Source organism: Microtus pennsylvanicus, chromosome 11, assembly GCF_037038515.1.
Source record: "Microtus pennsylvanicus isolate mMicPen1 chromosome 11, mMicPen1.hap1, whole genome shotgun sequence".
In the NCBI taxonomy this organism is placed as follows: domain Eukaryota; kingdom Metazoa; phylum Chordata; class Mammalia; order Rodentia; family Cricetidae; genus Microtus; species Microtus pennsylvanicus.
The window spans coordinates 20,358,988-20,377,361 of record NC_134589.1 but is presented as its reverse complement, the minus strand read 5'-3'; the positions used below and the strand labels follow the sequence as shown (position 1 = coordinate 20,377,361).

At 48.0% G+C, this 18,374-nt stretch overlaps 1 protein-coding gene and 2 non-coding genes across 3 annotated transcripts; 2 read left to right on the top strand and 1 right to left on the bottom strand.

Annotated features, from left to right (window-relative positions):
- Positions 1-4,202: 4,202 nt before the first annotated feature.
- LOC142832092 (U2 spliceosomal RNA) lies at positions 4,203-4,393 on the bottom strand. The gene has a single exon (XR_012907177.1). It is a non-coding gene; the product is annotated as a U2 spliceosomal RNA (small nuclear RNA).
- A 5,572-nt stretch (positions 4,394-9,965) lies between these two features.
- Positions 9,966-10,156, top strand: LOC142832091 (U2 spliceosomal RNA). The gene has a single exon (XR_012907176.1). It is a non-coding gene; the product is annotated as a U2 spliceosomal RNA (small nuclear RNA).
- Positions 10,157-15,996: 5,840 nt separating this feature from the next.
- Arl4d (ARF like GTPase 4D) lies at positions 15,997-18,122 on the top strand. The gene is made up of 2 exons (XM_075990623.1): positions 15,997-16,091; positions 16,855-18,122. Exon 2 carries the CDS (start codon positions 16,958-16,960, stop codon positions 17,561-17,563), a length of 606 nt encoding a protein of 201 aa, XP_075846738.1. The 5' UTR covers positions 15,997-16,091; positions 16,855-16,957; the 3' UTR covers positions 17,564-18,122.
- The last annotated feature ends 252 nt before the right edge of the window (positions 18,123-18,374 follow it).

Here is an 18,374-nt window from a genome sequence, read left to right as displayed (position 1 = left end):
AAAAGTTTGAGCAAATGAAGTCAGTGCGCTATTAATTTTTTTGTTTTTCTTGAGGTTTACATTTTTCCACTCCCCTCCCTTTCTCTCCTCTGTCCTTCTGCCCTCTCCTGTGACACCCCTCCCCCATGCTCCCAATTTACTCAAGAGATTCATGTCTGTCTATCTTAGGGTTTGTATCTCTGGATGTCCTGGAACTCACTCTGTATACCAGGCTGGCCTCAAACTCACACAAATCTGCCTGACTCTGCTTCCCTGAGTGCTGGCATTAAAGGCATGTGCCACCATTGCCTGGCTGCATTATTAATTTCTTAAAATTTATTTATTTATTAATTCATTTATTATGTATGCAGTATTCTGCCTGCACACCAGAAGAAGCCATCAGATCTTATTATGACGGTTGTGAGCCACCATGTGGTTTCTGGGAATTGAACTCAGGACCTCTAGAAGAGCAGGAAGTGCTCTTAACCTCTGAGCCATCTCTTCAGCTTGCATTATTAAATTTTTTTAAAGATTTATTTACTTTTATTTGGGCAGTGGTGACATATGCCTTTAATCCCAACACTTGGGAGGTAGAGGCAGGTGGATCTCTGTGAGTTCGAGGCCAGCCTGGTTTGTGGAGTCCTGTCTTTAAAAAAAAATATTTATTTTATGTGCATTGGTGTTTTGCCTGCATGGATGTCCATGTGAGGGTGCCAGATCTTCTGGAAGTGGAGCTAAAGACAGTTGTGAGCTTCTCTGTGGGTGCTAGGAATTGAAACTGAGTCCTCTGAAAGAGTAGCCAGTGTTTTTAACAACCGAGCCATATCTCCAGCCTACATTATTAAATTTTTATGTGTCTGTTTATACATCTTTTCCCTCAACCACTAGTTAGAAACTCCAAAACGCCTGAGGAACCAATATCTTATTCTTTTCTTATTTCCCTTAACCCAGCACAGATTTTTATATCCAACTGGTTGAGTGAATAAATTAAAAAATTAATAATTAGGACTGGAGAGATAGCCCAGTGCTTGCTCTGAAAGCGTGGGTACCTGAGTTTGAACCCCAACACCCACATAAAAGTTGGCCACAACGTTTTGCATCGGTAGTATAACCATTCAGTGGTGACAGTTGTATCCCATAGTGCTGTGGGAGCTCCTTTGGCCAATAGCCTTTAAGATGCCAGCCTACTTGGGCGTGGTCTCTTATACTATAAATGTAGCTGTAAAGCTTATGCTCGCTCTCTTGTTTCTAGCTCGTGATTACAGCTGCTAGACTCTGTTCCTGTTCCCCATTCATGCAGAGGACTGTGATCTAGGACAATGATCTGTAAGTCTTCCCTAAATAAAAAAACCCTTTATTATATGTAATTCTGAACTAGTGTGGGATTATTTTGTGTCTTCCACCATCATCTGGCAACCAAATGTGGGGAACAGTCCACAGTTTTTGGGATCCGTCCACCAGCTTCGTGGTTCATTGGCCACTGACTCTCCCACCCGTGGCTCTAGCTGGACACAGACACAACCCTCAAGACACAACAGGCTGCTGCTCAGTGCTCCCCGGCTCGCGACCCACACGCTGTCTCCCTACGTGTTACATGCCAGCCCACACACTGCTGCCTGCTATCCCGGAAGTACACACAGTCTGCAATTCGCACTGACGGAAAACTTTGGGTTTATTCTTTCTTCTGACCCCCAACTCTCGGGATCATTTGATTGACTTACTAACTGCTCTTATTTGTTAAACAAAGCGTATTTGTCAGTACCTAAGTAAGCAGCATGTGCTTTTCGCTGCGGCTAGCAACTAACGTAGCTGCAACTGCGACACCTGCTGGACGATAACGATTATTACACCTACTCCAATTCGTTGTGATTGCCTTTCAATTGCACAAGCCTTTAATCCCAGCACGGGGTGGGAGGGGGCGGGGATACATCAAGCAGGAGGGGAATATTTTTATGGCCTGGACCATGCTGCAAACCCTCTCTATTTTAGGTGTCCCGCAGTGTAAAAATCCTTGCAGGGTTGATATTAGCACTCAAGAGGGGACCAGAAGGCCCCCACCCTAGACTTGTAGCTTTGACAAACACAAATCCTTTCTAGTCAAAGAACCAGAATATCCACAGTGGGACCCGTGGATAAACTGTGAGTGTGCAGCTGGGGTAGAAGGGCGGGCGAGTGGTGCTCTGGCTGTCCAGTGTTTAAAAGTCTTCAGACCAGTAAGCTGAATTTTGTTGTCTTGGTTCAGTTTTGTTTTGTTTTGTTTGTTTTTTTCTGGAGTCTGCTCTGGCAGGAATCAGCAGGAGGTACCTGGGAAGAGGCAAGATGTTAAAGAAAATGGCAGATTGAGGGAAACAGAGACAGAAAACACAGGGTAGACCGGGAGGACTGAAGGTTAATACCAAACAGCCCGAGTTTATTTCTAAGCCAGCATATTACTAATTACAGGCAAGAGGCAGAACAAAGAGCAGCACAGTCAGCTAACATCCTCCCTGCAGTGTCCTTGGGAGGAACTTCAAGCATTATCTCACACAAGAATTCAGCTAGCAAGCAGCTTCTAATCTCTAATGAGGAGTGCCTCCAGCCCAGATCTTAATAGAATAATGTACTCTTTCATCTGGGCAAAAAGATTCTTTCTTATGGGTTAACACAGAAGTTACTCGCATCCTGGAAAAAGCAGAGCAGGCAGGCTTGAACTGAAATGGCTTCTTTAAGTCAGAATTGACTGCAGATGGAAACTGAGTCACACGTGGGTTTCAACTCAGGGCAGTAATTCTGCCTCAGGCTCCCAAAACGAAACACAGAGATTACAGCCTGAGCCACCATGACCCACTGAAAAAGCTGTTAATGAGAAACACTCCATCTTTGGAACTGAAGAGATGGTGCAGCTGTTAAGAGCACTGACTGCTCTTCCTCAGGTTCTGAATTCAATTCCCAGCAACCACATGGTGGCTGACCACCATCTGTAATGAAATCTGAGGCCCTCTTCTGGCCTGCAGGTGTATATGCATGCAGGACACTGTATACATAATAAATTAATTTAAAAAAAAACACTCTAACTTCACAGCCACCCAAAAATCCCGCTTAATTGGATAACATATTTAGATGTTTCCAGCTATTTTTCTGTATGACAGAAAGTAAAATACCAAAGAGGGCTGAATTTACTTAATTTAATTTTTCAGGATCAAATGTCTGTTTATTAAGGGAACCGGTGGCCCTATCAGTGACTTGCAGAAGTATACTCTCTGCATTGTCTTTCTGGTTTTTTAAATATTTATTATTTATTATGTATACAATAGTCTATCTGTGTGTATACCGAAGGCCAGAAGAGGGTTGTGAGCCACCATGAGGGTTGCTGAGAATTGAACTCAGGACCTTTGGAAGAGCAGGCAATGCTCTTAACCACTGAGCCATCTCTCCAGCCCCTGCGTTGTCTTTCTGGAAAACTTGTATTTCATACAGTGATCTGGTCCTGGGTGGGAGTTCCTAGCGGCGACAGCAGCTGCCACTCAGAGTAAAGTGACAAGGTACCTTACTTTCCAGTGATCCCTTCGCTGTCACCGTACGTATTAGTTGGTTTAGTTATTATGGTGGTGTTTCCAGTTTCTTTTTGTCTATACTGGCCTCCTGTTCCATAGGAGTGGACTTAACCACTGAGCCTAACTCTAGCTCCTTGTTTGTTTTTCAAGACAATATAGCCCTCGCCTATCCTGTAACTCAGACACCAACCTACCTCTGCCTCTCCGATTAAAGGTGTTAACCATCCCCACCGGTTCAAAGTTAAACATTTAAAATGCTTTTAGTCCCAACACTCAGGAGGAAGAAGCATGCAGATCTGGAGTACAAACTGTGTCCCAAGACAGTCGGGGGTCCACAGAGAAACCCTGTCTCCAAAAGCAAACACAAAATAATTTAAAAATATATATGTTTAATTCCATCGCTATATTTCCATAGCTCAATAGGCAAAGGCAGGCAGAAGAAATTAGAGTAAAAAAGACAAATACGGTAAGCTACAAGGCAAAAATGTAAGGGGAATATTTAAATCCAACCTTAACCCGACAACAGAAACAGCTACCAGAAGCACCACACATACAGATACGTAAACGGCTCTTTGTGGCCTTAGAAAATGAGAGACAGGACTGCAGCAACCCAACACAGCACAAAAAACAGTGAGACTTAAGAAGTAAAAGATAAGCAGCTTTTTTTCAGAACCAGAGAAGATGTCCCCGAGGGGGTGCACCGTTCCTGGAGGTACTGCAATACCAGGTCGATGCGTGGAGTGGACGGAGCAAGCTCCTATTCCAACTCCTAGTTCCAAAAATCCATTTAATATATTGTCCTCGGATAGAGGACGTATCAGATATTAAACTGATAAGAACAGATACTACACTTGATCTTAGCCAAAAGGCCGAGAAGCGATAACTCCTCAGACACACGCGCCCGCTACACTCACCTGCGCACTCACATTTACATCGCGGTCGTCCGCGCTCGCGCACCCGCGGACACGCGCCCGACTTCGACTCTCCTGCTCTATCCTGACACCGCCTCGTTTCCGGGGAAACCCTGTGAGATCGCGTGGACCGAGGAGTTTTCGTTGTCCTTTTCGCTCCCAGAGTTCCTGGGAGCCTCGGCCACATTTGCATGCCCCGCCCAGCGCGCATGCCACCGCTGCCTCTGCTGCGCAGCTCAGCATTGCCCGAACGCCCGCCCTTCTGCCCGATTCTTAGTATTTCGGCGTTGACAGTACCCACGAGAAGGTTCCTCCGCACCACACACTCCCCCCGCCCCATATCTAGTTTACTGGGCATCTCGTTTGGATTCGAGATGAGATCCACTGCTGATCCGCTGAAAGGGTGGGCGGAGCCTTGAACATTGGCCCTTGGAATTTCAGCTCCTTTTGCTGTAAACTCGGCTCTCTGGGATTCCCCCCCCCCCATCCCCCACCGCTCTTCGTTCCTTCCTTTCCTTGTTTGTCTTGTTTTCACGTGGAAACCCAGACCTGAAATTTTCGGTGATATTGCCTCAGCCTGACCCAACAGCCCCGTTTCCTGTCTCTGCATCCCTGGCCAGCTCAGTACTTGCTATGTCGACCAAGCTGACCTCAAACTCACAAAGATCTGCCTGGCCCTACCTCCCTAGAGGTGTGGGCTATTTCCTTTTAAAATAGCGAACTAAAACCAATTTTGGATTGAGCTTTATGGTGCAGACCTGTATACAACGCCGCAGGCTGCTCCATAGGAGGACCCAGTGTTCCAGGCTGTGCAATGAATGCCATATGCAACTAAAGGAACACTTTTGGGCAGGAATACCTTTAGGACCAGCGTCTATGCTTGGAGTCTCTTCCTAAGACCCTACTTAAGAAATCCTGGTACTTTAGTGAATGAGGAAGAAAGCATCATTATGTCTACAATATTCTGTTTGCATGTATGCCTGCAGGCCAGAAGAGGGCGCCAGACCTCATTACAGATGGTTGTGAGCCACCATGTGGTTGCTGGAAATTGAACTCAGGACCTTTGGAAGAACAGGCAATGTTCTTAACCGCTGAGCCATCTCTCCAGCCCCGCATCAGTGTATTCTTAGTGTAATCCTAGTTCTTGGCCGACTGAGGCAGTCGTATACTTGAAGGAAAAAAACCTGTGTGTATATGTGTCCGTGCATGTGTGTAGCTCAGTCGGTAGAGTAGCTGGTTGCCCTGCATGCGCAAAGACGTGCTTTGATCCCCAGCATCATATAATCTAGCCTCGTGTCTCATACCTGAAATGGAAGTACTCTGGGGAGTATAAGTGTGTGTGGGGGGAGGGGTCAGGAATACCAACGTCAAGCCGGGCGGTGGTGGCACACTGGGGAGCCAGAGGCAGGCAGATCTCTATAAGTTCGAGGCCAGCCCAGTCTACAGAGTGAGTATCAGTACAGCTAGGGCTGTTACACAGAGAAACCCTGTCTCGAAAAACCAAAAAGAAGGAGAAAAAAAGAAAACAAAGAAAAAAAGAGAAGAGAACAAAGAAATGCCAAGGTAATTTTTGGCTGTATAATGAGTTTGGGGTCCTGGCATACACAAGCAAGCAAAAAAGAGAAGGAGGCAGGGCTGTAGATGGAGCGATTAAACAAGGAAAAGAGCCCAGATTCAACGGTCAGTCTGAAAGACCCTCGTTTTCAAGGGCAGTGGGAGAAATCCCCCAGTCTCAATAATTCAGGCCAACAGATACAATCAACAAGAGGTGTCTTTATTGATCACACAAGTGCCTGTGGGTGCATCAGCAGCTTACGCCAGCTGAGCACACCGGGCAAATTCAAACAGCCATATTTATAGGGGAAAATGATTATATAAGAGGGTAGTATACACACGAGCATTTCATTGGCTCTCAAATTGGTGGGCTTAGCTCATCCTGGGAATGGCCCCATGTCTATTCTCGAATTTCCCCGAAAAACCATAAAGACAGAACAGCTTTGGGTGTATCCCCACTGCTTGTGTGTTTATCTCGTGTAAATCTTCCATCTATTGGGCACACGTAGCTGTGGATGGCCAGGAGAATGATCATAGGGTAAACAAGAAGATGGACATAGGATTCTCAGTTACAAAGACAGCCTTTACACAGACAGCTAATTTTGGACTTAAGAACAGATTCCAAGCAGGCTGGTTGCCCCTAGAGAATCCACAAGGTCATTTTCCCAGGTGTTTTACTGATTCAAGGTCAGAGCTTGAAGCAGCTTTAGTCTACACGTTCTCTCTACCGCTCAATGTCAAGCTAATTAATTGTTAAGTCTTGATTTCCAGTGTCAATTTCTGTCTCGGAAAGAGCTATGAGCAAGGTCAGTGCGACATTCCTCACCTGAGAAAACTACGTGGTTTATCACGTGTTGTGAGTATGGGCTGGGCCCTGAAAATGCAATTTAGAGTTGTCAGAGTTTGACTGTGGAGGAGGAGTGGAGGCAGCAGAGCGGCAGCAACCGTGTAGAGAGCAAAAGAGAAGGAGGTAGAGCTCTTTTTTCTTTGTTTTTCTCTGTAGCTTTGGAGCTCTTAGAGACCAGGCTGGCCTCAAACTCACAGAGATCCATCTGCCTCTGCCTCCCGAGTGCTGGGACTAAAGGCACGCACCACAACTCCCGGCCTGAGGAGGAACTTTTTAAGAAGCAGTAGTAAAGGAAGTGACTTTAAGATTGTGTGAGCCTTTTTTTTTCCCCTAAAGGCCTTTTTAGATAGATAATTTCCCCCTAAACCTTTGTTACTGTAAGGCCTTTTTCTGCCTGCTTCTGCCTCCTGAGTGCTGGAGTTAAAGGCGTGCGCCACCACCTCCCAGCTTGCTCTATGAATTTAAAAAGAACTAAATAATTAAAGGATCATAGCCAGTTAACAACTTCGACATTTCAAATACGACGTCTGAAGATTACATACTTTACACATTACTGTGAATGAAAGGGGGGTCTTGGAATTGGCACAGAACACACTTGGACACCAAATTCTCAACATAAAACTAATTACCCTAGAGGGGAAGCGGCAGTGGTGGTGGAGGGGTCTGGAGGCTGCAGGTACAGAGAGCAGCAAGCAAGGCTTTTTGTTTGTTTGTTTTCAGGAGTTGGTTTTTAAGGGGAAGAGGGGAGGCCTGTGCTGGGGTGAAGAGTTACTAAGTCCTGACTGCACACATTAGCCAGCATGAATTTTGATTGCTGAACCTTGGAGTTCAGTCTTAGGAATGAGTCAGTGGCCAAATAAGGGGATGGACCTTGGGAGCTCGCTTAAGGAATGTGACCTAATGATTTAGCAGGGGAGAAGGTTGCCTTGTTTGCGACATTCAGGCCTGTTAGAGAGCCCTTTGTCTTACATTACTAATTCCTTTTGAGAAGTCTCCTTCACCATTAGAAAGTGTTGTTGATTCATAAACTTGAACAATACAAATAAAGTCAACATATGATGAGTTATATATATTATGAGTCTGTTTACCCATCTTCCCACGTCAGCGGTGCAAGAGCACCTAAGTATCCCAGGCACCAATCCCTGCATTTTCTGATCCCCAGAACCAAGCGTGGTTCATAGCATCTAATGGGGGACGGGGAGTCTGCTGGTTATGTGAATAAAAAGTAATTTTAAATGAAATCTGGAGTTTGGAGAGTTGACTTGGTGGTTAAGAGCCCTGCAAACGCCAACAGGGCTTCTTTCCAAATATCCCCCGAATCTAGCCTCTCCTGTCCCCTACGCTGTCACCACTAGGACCCAAGCCTGGCCATTGAATGACAACGAGGACATGAGCGCTCCTAGGTATGGTTTGAGGTTTTATTGTAGCTATGAGGGCGAATGCAGCCAGAAGGATGGGCTGAATATGGCCGGCAGAATAGACCGGGCTAAGAGAGGAGAATGGGAGAGGGAGAGGAACCAGAGGGAGCCAGGAGGACCAGGAGAGATCTAGGAACAGAGCCAAGAGGAGGAGGACCAAGAGAACTCAGAGGGCACGGCAGCCAAAATGGCTGCGCTACACAGGAAGAGAAACTGGGGGAGGGAAGCAAAACCAAGGGGCTAGAAAGGGTTAGCGTAGGGGATGGAGGGGGCTGGTGACAGGTCCTGAGAGGAACCAGGATTCTCTAACGGGTACTAGCAATGTTTTTTTTTTTTTTTTTTTTGGTTTTTCGAGACAGGGTTTCTCTGTAGCTTTGGAGCCTGTCCTGGAACTCCCTTTGTAGACCAGGTTGGCCTCGAACTCACAGAGATACTCCTGCCTCTGCCTCCCGAGTGCTGGGATTAAAGGCGTGCGCCACCACCGCGCGCGGCGTGTACTAGTAATGTAGAGCGAGACCGGCAGTCAATCCGCTTTACCAGTGTTTCATAGGTACCTCAGCGGGTTGGAGTTTCTTTGAGGTCAGTCTTAGGAAGAAGCAATCAAGCACCTTCTCCCCCCAGCCCCTACCTGGTTTTCTTCTTAGGTTAGTCTGGGTGTTTGTTCTATTGAGGTCTTGTTCGTCCAACCAACCCCCAGCCCTTTTTAAACTTCTTGCCTTCTTCCATAGCCTCTTCCAGGAGACTAGCCCTTATTGATCTAATGTATAGTGTTCTGCCTGCACGCCAGAAGAGGGCACAAGATCTCATTATAGGTGGTTGCCGGGAATCAGGACCTCTGGAGGCGCAGCTTTCAACTTAACCCTGAGCCATCTCTTGAGCCTTGTCTCAGCTTTTTAGGTCCTTTCTCGCTGCAGCCCACTCTGCTGACTATTGGTGCTGTCCCTTGAGCATGTCAGCTGCAGCTCTACGTTTTCAGGCTCCTCCTAGGATTTAACTCTTGAGGCACGGGAGCTCGAAGCTGCAATAATAGCACTAAGGAGGCTGAGACAGGAAGGTTGCAGTGGTTCCAGTCTAGTGAGACACGTTTCAAAACAACAAAATCTAACAGCCAAAGGAAGAAATACGTAACAAATAAATAGGATGGAATTCTAAGGGTCTCTTTCCCCAAGGGTCCGTGCCCCCCTGGTATGAGTAACTTGCATAACTGGGGGACTGGATTGTGACCACAGGCACCCTCCCCAACTGATTGATGATTGCATCTTTTTATAGAAAAGGCTCCTGGGCCCAGATATAAAGGTAGAGAAAGAGAAAAAAGGGAAGGAAGTGGGAGAGAGTAAAGACTTCCTGTGGCCCTCAATCCTGTAACTGAAGCTTTGTGAAGAGCCTGGCAGAGCTTTGGGTCTGTGGATCTGACGCAGCGGACTGGCGGAAGGAGCCGGCCTACTTGCTTCCGGCTACGAGCAATTCCAGTGATGCTGTGCGCTGGGCGGGGCATGCAAATGAGGCCGTGGCTGTGGCTCCCAGGAACTGTGGGAGCAAAAAGAGCATCAAAAACTCATCGACCCACGCTGATCCCACAGGATTTCCCCAGAGATGAGGCGGTGTCAGGATAGAGCAGAAGAGTCGGTGGTGGGCGCGTGTCCGCGGGCGCAGGAGCGTGGGCGACCGCGATGTGAATGTGAGTGCACAGGTGAGTGTAGCGGGCGCGTGTGTCTGAGGAGTTATCGCTTCTCGGCCTTTTGGCTAAGATCAAGTGTAGTATCTGTTCTTATCAGTTTAATATCTGATACGTCCTCTATCCGAGGACAATATATTAAATGGATTTTTGGAACTAGGAGTTGGAATAGGAGCTTGCTCCGTCCACTCCACGCATCGACCTGGTATTGCAGTACCTCCAGGAACGGTGCACCCCCTCGGGGGACATCAAACGGTTCAAAATAAGATTGCTCTACAGGTTTTGACCACTTTTGTCTGTTGTATCTTTTCAAGCTTATTATAGGCAAGCTATGTAACCAGACCTATTTGTCCTTAGAAACGTTTATGTAGGGCTCTTTGTTTTAAACTTATTTTCTGATAGCTGTTTGGTTGTTCAAACCTACTGCAATGAAAGAAAGCTTTTACTAATAGAACTAGGTACTTGAAATAACATAGAAAAGAAAATTTGAAATCCTGCGGACCATACAAGCCGGGTGTGGATGGAAGTGGATCTCTGTGAGTCTCGCCAGCTTACAAATCAACCCTACACAATACGGAAGTTGGAACTTGTGCTCTTATAATGCTAGTTTTTCTTTTTTTTCAAGAGGGTTTCCTCTACTTTCTACCTCTGCCTCTCAAGTGCTGGGGATTAAAGGCATGCATCACTGTGCTCGGTTCTGTTAAACATTTTTTTTTTTTTTTTTTTTTGGTTTTTCGAGACAGGGTTTCTCTGTGGCTTTGGAGCCTGTCCTGGAACTAGCTCTTGTAGACCAAGCTGGTCTCGAACTCACAGAGATCCGCCTACCTCTGCCTCCCGAGTGCTAGGATTAAAGGCGTGCGCCACCACCGCCCGGCAAGAAGTACATTTTCTAGCCCCAATCCGAAACATACGTACAAATTTTACTGTCAAAATTAATTTAGGAATCAAAAGGACCCAAATTATCTTCACGTTTTAGAAAAGTTAAGCAGTGACAAATTTGTCCACCAGGAGGCAGCATCTGCTAATTTTCTGCCCTGGGCACTAAAATTAGTTTAGGCATGAAGGCTCCTGTTTGGGAAAAACGTCCTTTCAACACCTTGCTCCAGCACCCTTTATGAGAGACAAGTTGTGTGTATTTGTGCGTGATTGCTCTTTCTCCCTCTTTCCCTTTCTGTATCTCTGAAACAGGGTCTTACTGTGTGTATCCCAGCCTAGTGCATGGTGAGGCTGGTCTCAAAATTAAGACAGTCTTGCTTGGGCTTCCATGTTGGTCATGGGTATTCACACAAGGCTTTTTCTCCATTTTATTTATAAAATATAAAGAACTGGGATATGAAAAGTAAGTCTTCGGAGGAGGCAGAGGTGTGGTGGAATGGATCTCTGTGAGTCCCTAGCTGATAGCTGCTCCTAGGCCTCACTACTCCCTGCAGCTCCTGCAGACCTCTTCCTTCCTCTGTTCACCAAACACGTATGTGGCTAAGATGCTGTCAGGGCAGGAATAGTGCAATGTTTTGTAGTCACATACTCGGGGCAGAGGCAGGAAGACCTTAAGTTCTAGGTCAGCTGGGCTGCAGAGTCTCAAAAGACACCACTCACCTGAGGGACTGGACTTACACCTTTTTTTGTTTTTTTGTTTTTTTTTTTTTTTTTTTTTTGAGAAAGAGTGTCACTGTTTAGCTCTGGCTGTCCAGGAACTCACTTTGTAGCTCCACCTGCCTCTGCCTCCCAAGTGCTGGGTGTGTGTTACCACCACTTGGCCATATTCACTTTTTAAAAAATGTTGATAGGGGCTTGGGAGGCAGAAGCAGGTGGAATTCTGTCTGTGAGTTCAAGGCCAGCCTGGTCTACAGAGCGAGTTCCAGGATAGGCTCCAAAGCTATAGAGAAACCCTCTCTCTCTCTCTCTCTCTCTCTCTCTCTATATATATATATATATATATATATATATATTTATTTATTTTATGCATCTGAATGTTTTGTCTGAATGTACGTCTGTGCACCTCGTGTATGCCTGGTGCTCAAGGAGATCAGAACGGGGCATCAGGATTCTCTGAAGCTGGAGTTACAGATGGCTTTGAGCCACCATGTGGGTGCTGGGTACTGGATATGGTCCTTTGTAGGAACATCAGGTGCTCTTAACTGCTGAGCGAGCTGTCCAGGCCTGTTTACTTTAGTTTATAGTTTATGTTTTGTGTGTGTGTGTGTTGATGTGTGAGTATATGTTCAACAGTGTGCCTGTGGAGGCCAGAAGATAACTTTGTGGAGTCTGTTCTCTCCTTCTGTCTTTATGTGGGTTCGAGATTTAAACTCAGGTTGTCAGGCCTGGGGACTAAGCCATGGTGCTGGCCCCTCCCCAATATTTTAGGAAGGATCTCTTATAGCCTAGGCTGTCCTCAAACCTAGTTTGTAGCTAAAGATGATTTTGAACTTCTGATCTTTGGGGTTTTTTTGTTTTTTGGCTTTTCGAGACAGGGTTTCTCTGTGGCTTTGGAGCCTGTCCTGGAACTAGTTCTGTAGACCAGGCTGGTCTGAACTTCTGATCTTTGAAATGTAGCCTTTCAGCTCCAGTCTGAGTCCGCCATGACCTACAGAAACCCTGCAGGCTCAAGGCCCCCAGACTGGTAATCTCCTGCACTGAAGGTGCAGGGGAGCCTCTGTGTTCAGGGACTCTCCTCGGTGTGTTTAATCATTACACCATGCAGAATTTCTGGCTTAGTGGATGCCACACACAGTATGTGCTCAATGTAGCTACAGATAAGAAGAGCCTTCCACCCTCCAGGGTTCAAAGTGCTGACCAAACAGCTGGACTCTGGTCTAGGTGGGAAACCGAAAAAGGAAGTGGTGGCTCCCAGATCCTTGGTTCTACAGCCTGGGACACTCCTCAAACTCCCATCGCTTAAATACTATTTCAAAAGCCCCTTCTTTAAAAGGTCTCACTGAGCACTACCGTCACCCTCCAACAAAAACAGCCCATCAAAAATGGAAAAAACTCCTTCCTGTCTCCCTCCCAGGCCTCACCTCCTCTGTCCCATTTGTCCATCCACGCCTTCCCTGCAAACATGAAAGATAGAGGGTGGAGGGACGGTGTCAGTGTCATTTTCTTTATCAGATAAGTGAGTTTCCATCCTGGGTGTGAATCCCATTGGGGAGGAGGCTGTTAAAAAGATGGTGGGCACCTGACAGCTTGTGTGTTTTCAGTTTCACAGTCATTAGAGCCTTTCTGCAAAGCTAGATTTGTTTGCACAATTCCTGGGGAGGTGGATGACCTTGGAAAAGTCATGGAGCCCTTTTATGCTTCAGAGTTTTGTGGGGTTTTTTTCTCCCTTCTTCCCTCCCTCTCGTTATGTTTTTTGCTTGCTTTTGAGACAGGGTCTTCTGTAGCCCAGGTTGATCTCAGCCTTGCTCCATCATAGAGGATGGCCTTACACAACTGATTCTCCTGCTTCCGTCTCTCAGGTGCAGAGATTAGAGGTGTGAACCACCACACCCAACTCCTTCTTTCTGTGTTTTGAAAGAATCTTGGCTCTCTAGCACTGGCTGTCCTGGAAGTCATCAGGTGGCCTAGGCTTGCTCGGAACTTCTTGCCTCCCACTACTGAAATCTCAGGGCTGTACCACTGTGCTTGATTCAGTTATGAATTTTCAAAAAGATAATTGTGTTAAGCTCTTAGACATGCAGTGCCACCATGTAGGGTGGTGTCCCCTAGGTCCTTGGTATATCCCATGGTCCTCTTCTCCTGGCTCCACCATGCTCATCTCTGCCTCTGGGCTTCAGCTACCATTGTAATCTGTCCTGTCACCCCCAGTTGGGGGAGGTAAGAAAGTTTTTTCTAAGGTATTGGTCCTAGACTAATTTTTGAAGACCCTTGGGGATTTGGAGGCTTCGGGCTTCGTGAACTGCCAGACAAGCCAGGTGGCTGGTTTAGCGGTGAGGGGTGGGACAAAGAGGTGGCAAGGCTTGCTGTCAGTGAACATGTGGAAGTTTTCTTATCAGCACTTGGCTGGAGGTGGCCAGGCAGGAAAGGGCTGGACTCTGGCCGTCTGGCAATCACTTCCCCTCCTCCCTTTCTAATCCTCTTTCCACTGCAGCGTTTAATAAGGGTAATCCTGTTGTCCTTTTGGTCACATTGCCCTTTGTGACATCCCCTCCCTTTCAGGGCAACCAGAACTTGCAGCTGCTAAGGACAATGCTCCCACCCAAGTCCTGCATCTCTAGAAAACTTGCGAGGAGCTTCTAGCGGACACATTCTTTACCACCTCTGAAATCCTACAGGTTCCTGTTTGATGATCTATGGGTTTACCTGTCACTCATTACAGAGTAAGACCTTTGAGACCTCTGTAACCCTCAAACTCTAACCTAGAACTCATGCAGAGGCTCAGTGTGAAGTCAACCAGAGTTTTATTTTATCGCGTTCCCAATTTACCGAAGTCCTGGGGCTAGAATCCCGCATCTGTGCACGCTAGGTAAACGTTCTACCACTGCCCCAGCATGCCTGAGCCATCTGTATTTTTGAAATAGATTCAGGTTAAGGTTGCCCATGCTGGGCTTGAACTCACTGTATGGCTTAGTGAGGTTCTGAGTTTACCACCCTCCTGCCTCAGCCTCCAGAGTGCCTGGAATTACACACTGGTGATTCCCAGTTGAACTTTGTCTTTTTTTTTTTTTTCTTACCTTTTGGTTTTTTTGAAGCAAGGTTTCTCTGTGTAGCCTTGGCTCTCCTGCAACTAGCTTTGTAGACCAGACTGGCTTGAACTCAAAGATAAACTGGCCTCTGCCTCCCAAGTGCTGGGATTAAAGGTGTGTGCCAACACTGCCTGGCTTGGAATTTTGTCTTTTAAAGTCTATTTTTATTGTATTTTTTAGGCCGAGCCTCACGGTGAAATGCTGGCTGTCCTGGAACTCACTGTGTAGACCAGGCTGGCCTAACTAAGAGATTCTGCTACCTCTCTGTGGAGAGCTGAGACTAGGTGTGTGCCACTATGCCCAGCCTTTTAAAGTCTATTTTAACAAGGCAGGCCCTTGGAGCTCTGCGGTTGGTCTGAGCAGCCTTGGTGGAGGAATTCCCACTAAGGCTGTCTATGACAAGATGGCAGCCAAGTGGTGTGTGTCCTGGCACCGGATTCAGACAGACCTCGCCATATACTGCCTGCATGTGATTGTAGACAAGACCTTTAACCCTCTGGAGCGCTCTGTACACACAACACACAACAGTCCCTAACATGCTATCGTGAGAATCAGTAGGGGCAATGGGGCCAGTGGTCGCAGCACTCAAGAAACTGAGGCACACAGGTTGAGTCCAGACTATCCTAGACGACATCGTGAGAGATTCCATCTCAAAAAGCAAAACAGTAAACTGGTATGACGGCCAGTGTTTTTCATCTCAGCATTCCAAGGTAGAGGCAGGTGGACGTTTGAGTTTGAGGCCAGCCTGGTCTACATTAGTAAGTTCTGGGATGTATAGAAAGACCCTATATTGCCGGGCGGTGGTGGCCCACGCCTTTAATCCCAGTGCTCAGATGTGTCTCTGCAGTCCCAGCCCAGGAGGTGGAGGTAAGAGACTCAGGAGTTCAGGGTTATCCTTGTTATAAAATAAGTTCAAAGCCAATGGGCTGCATGAGACCCTGTCTCAGTAACAGTTTAGTACTGTGAGTCGTGAATTGTCTGTATGCGGGGTCTAGGTAAACACTGTGTGGAAAACTGGACGAAGAATGCTAGAAGACGACTGAATGAGGAAAGATATAGAACTTGCCAGCATCTCTTGGAGCGTTAGGTAGAGGGAGACGGCTGGTGGGGCCAGCAGCTCCGTCTGCGGGAAAGGGATGGGGTGGTGTTAGTGTTAAGACTTTTCTTTCCCTGCTGTCGTCAGACGCGGAGACGCCTGTTCCTTCGATCCTTCCCACCTGTCATCCCTGATGAATTCCAGGCTCTGTTCCAAATACTGGAATAAGGTAGAAAAAGATTAAATAAGGAGGTTCCGGATAGAGCGAGCTGCAGAGCCCGCTGGCTCCCTTTCATGCTCCGCCTGCGGGACGCTGATTGGTCCGCGTCATCCTGCGTCACCAGAGGGCTTTTAATGCTCAACCTGACCAGCAGCGCTGCAAAGTCCGCTGTGGCTGAAACGCGGCGTCCCGGTGTCGAGTATTTTGGAGTCTGCGGGGAGCGCGGCTAACCGAAGGTAAGGGGTGGGGGTGCCCGGGAGGTGCAGAGCCGCCGGCTTGTGGGGTGGGGGGAAAGCGGTGGCCGCAACGGGAGGAAGGCAGGCGGGGCAACCGCAGGATCGTGGGGATGGCGGTCACGGCCCCCGAGGGCGTGTCAGCGGTGTGGGTTTGAGGAGGGCGTGTGGGAGCCGGACCAGGATCAGGACTTCTACTTGGGGCACACTACCCACCCGGCCACTTCCTTCCTGCGAGGATTCTCCTCTGGGGAATGGAGGTCACAGCGTCTGCTTCCACTCCTCAGGCTGGAAGAAGGTTGCAGCAAAACGACCTTCCGTGGGATCTATCCCGTAAGATCCCGCACCCTCGAGGATCCTAGTATACCTGAGGTTATCTCCGGCCTGGGAGCCTCTTCTAGGGCCCCTGGGGCATGAGAACGTCCGTGTTACACCTGTAGCCTCTTTCTTCGTTTTAAAGGGTAAGGAGGCAGACACGTGAGAAGGTTTAGTGGTTAAAAGTGCCTGTCCTGAAGCCTGAGGATCCTATTAGGTCCCTGAGACCCACATACACGAGCAAGTGGTCCTGAATCCCACACTCAAGCTATGTGTGGCTTACACATGGACAAAATAGTTTTTAGTGTGAAAAAAGAGACACGTAAAAATCCGTTTTAATAAAAAGGATTTTTAGAATAGTGGGATGTTGATTTAGGAAAGGGTCCAGAAGTGGTAAAGTCGTGTTTATTCTAACGCTTACTTTTTCTTCTCTTGACTTTTCCTTGTTTAGATAACCCAGTTTGTGCTACCTGCCATTTCAAGGCCTCCTCCTCCCGGCCTCTGCTGGAGCTCCAGGCCTTCTCCTCAGGTCCACCCTGCACCCTTAGCTCACCATGGGGAACCACTTGACTGACATGGCACCCACAGCCTCATCCTTTTTGCCCCACTTCCAGGCCCTGCACGTTGTGGTCATTGGGCTGGACTCGGCAGGGAAAACTTCCCTTCTCTACCGCCTCAAGTTCAAGGAGTTTGTCCAGAGTGTCCCCACCAAGGGCTTCAACACTGAGAAGATCCGAGTGCCCTTGGGGGGGTCCCGTGGAATTACTTTCCAAGTGTGGGATGTTGGGGGTCAGGAGAAGCTGCGGCCACTATGGCGCTCCTACACCCGCCGGACAGATGGACTGGTGTTTGTGGTGGACTCAGCAGAGACTGAAAGGTTAGAGGAGGCCAAGGTGGAGCTGCATCGAATCAGCAAAGCCTCCGACAATCAGGGGGTGCCGGTGCTGGTGCTGGCCAACAAGCAGGACCAACCGGGGGCACTGAGTGCGGCTGAGGTGGAGAAGAGGTTGGCGGTCCGGGAGCTGGCAGCCGCCACACTCACCCATGTGCAGGGCTGCAGCGCTGTGGACGGGCTGGGCCTGCAGCCAGGACTCGAGCGCCTGTATGAGATGATTCTGAAGAGGAAGAAGGCACCTCGGGCAAGCAAGAAGAGACGGTGACCCGAGGCTGCCCCTACCCCACCTACTAGGGGTCAGTACATAAATGATAGGCAGGCAGGGCCTGTGACCTCTCAGCCAGCATGGGTGCCGGACCTGGCCACCTCAAAGGACTGAAGGAGCGTGGGGGAGGGCCTGTTTCGGTGCCACATGGGGGAGGGGAGATGAGCGTCTTCTCTGCCCTTCACCTCTAGAGGGTAGAGACTGGAAGACCGGAAACGGAAATGTATATGCTGACTCTACCTCGACCCTGGTTCTCCGAGTCCTTCCCTAGCGTTTTATTTGGATGTGTATTTTTGTTTTTGCAGGGGGAGGGTGTGCAGACAGTTGCCCAGAGAATGCATTCGGGATAAATGGAGAACGTGTTCCCTCTCCCCACAGTTGGAGGCGGGGGCTCCTCAGCTGCTCTTCTGGGCACAATCTTTGTGTCTGTGAAAGAGCCACGGGTCCCCCCCACGTTTGTAGAGTCCCCAAACCCTTTTTTATAAGCCTTGCGTGTCCTCCGTATTACTTTTTTTTTGTAAGCATTTGCCTGTAAGTTATTAAAGTTGGATGATTCTGGCTCTTGTTTTGATCTGGTAGTTTCTTCTCGCCTTATCTAGCCCTGTGGAGAGTTTGGGATTTGCGTGGAGAGTGGGAGGGGGAGAGAGAATGCTCCTGAGTTAACAAAACAAACACTGACAAATTAGATTGTGTACTTATGGGATGGCCGGTACAAACCCTTAAAGCTGTGGTTGCCGGATCTAGTTTTTTGACTTCTCGCCTTCTCTGACCCTTGCCTCTGAGACCAGCTGCTTCTCCATCTACCTGCGGC

Bases quoted from the DNA above. Each gene is read 5' to 3' on its own strand.
- Arl4d (XM_075990623.1), top strand. From the start codon at position 16,958: ATGGGGAACCACTTGACTGACATGGCACCCACAGCCTCATCCTTTTTG.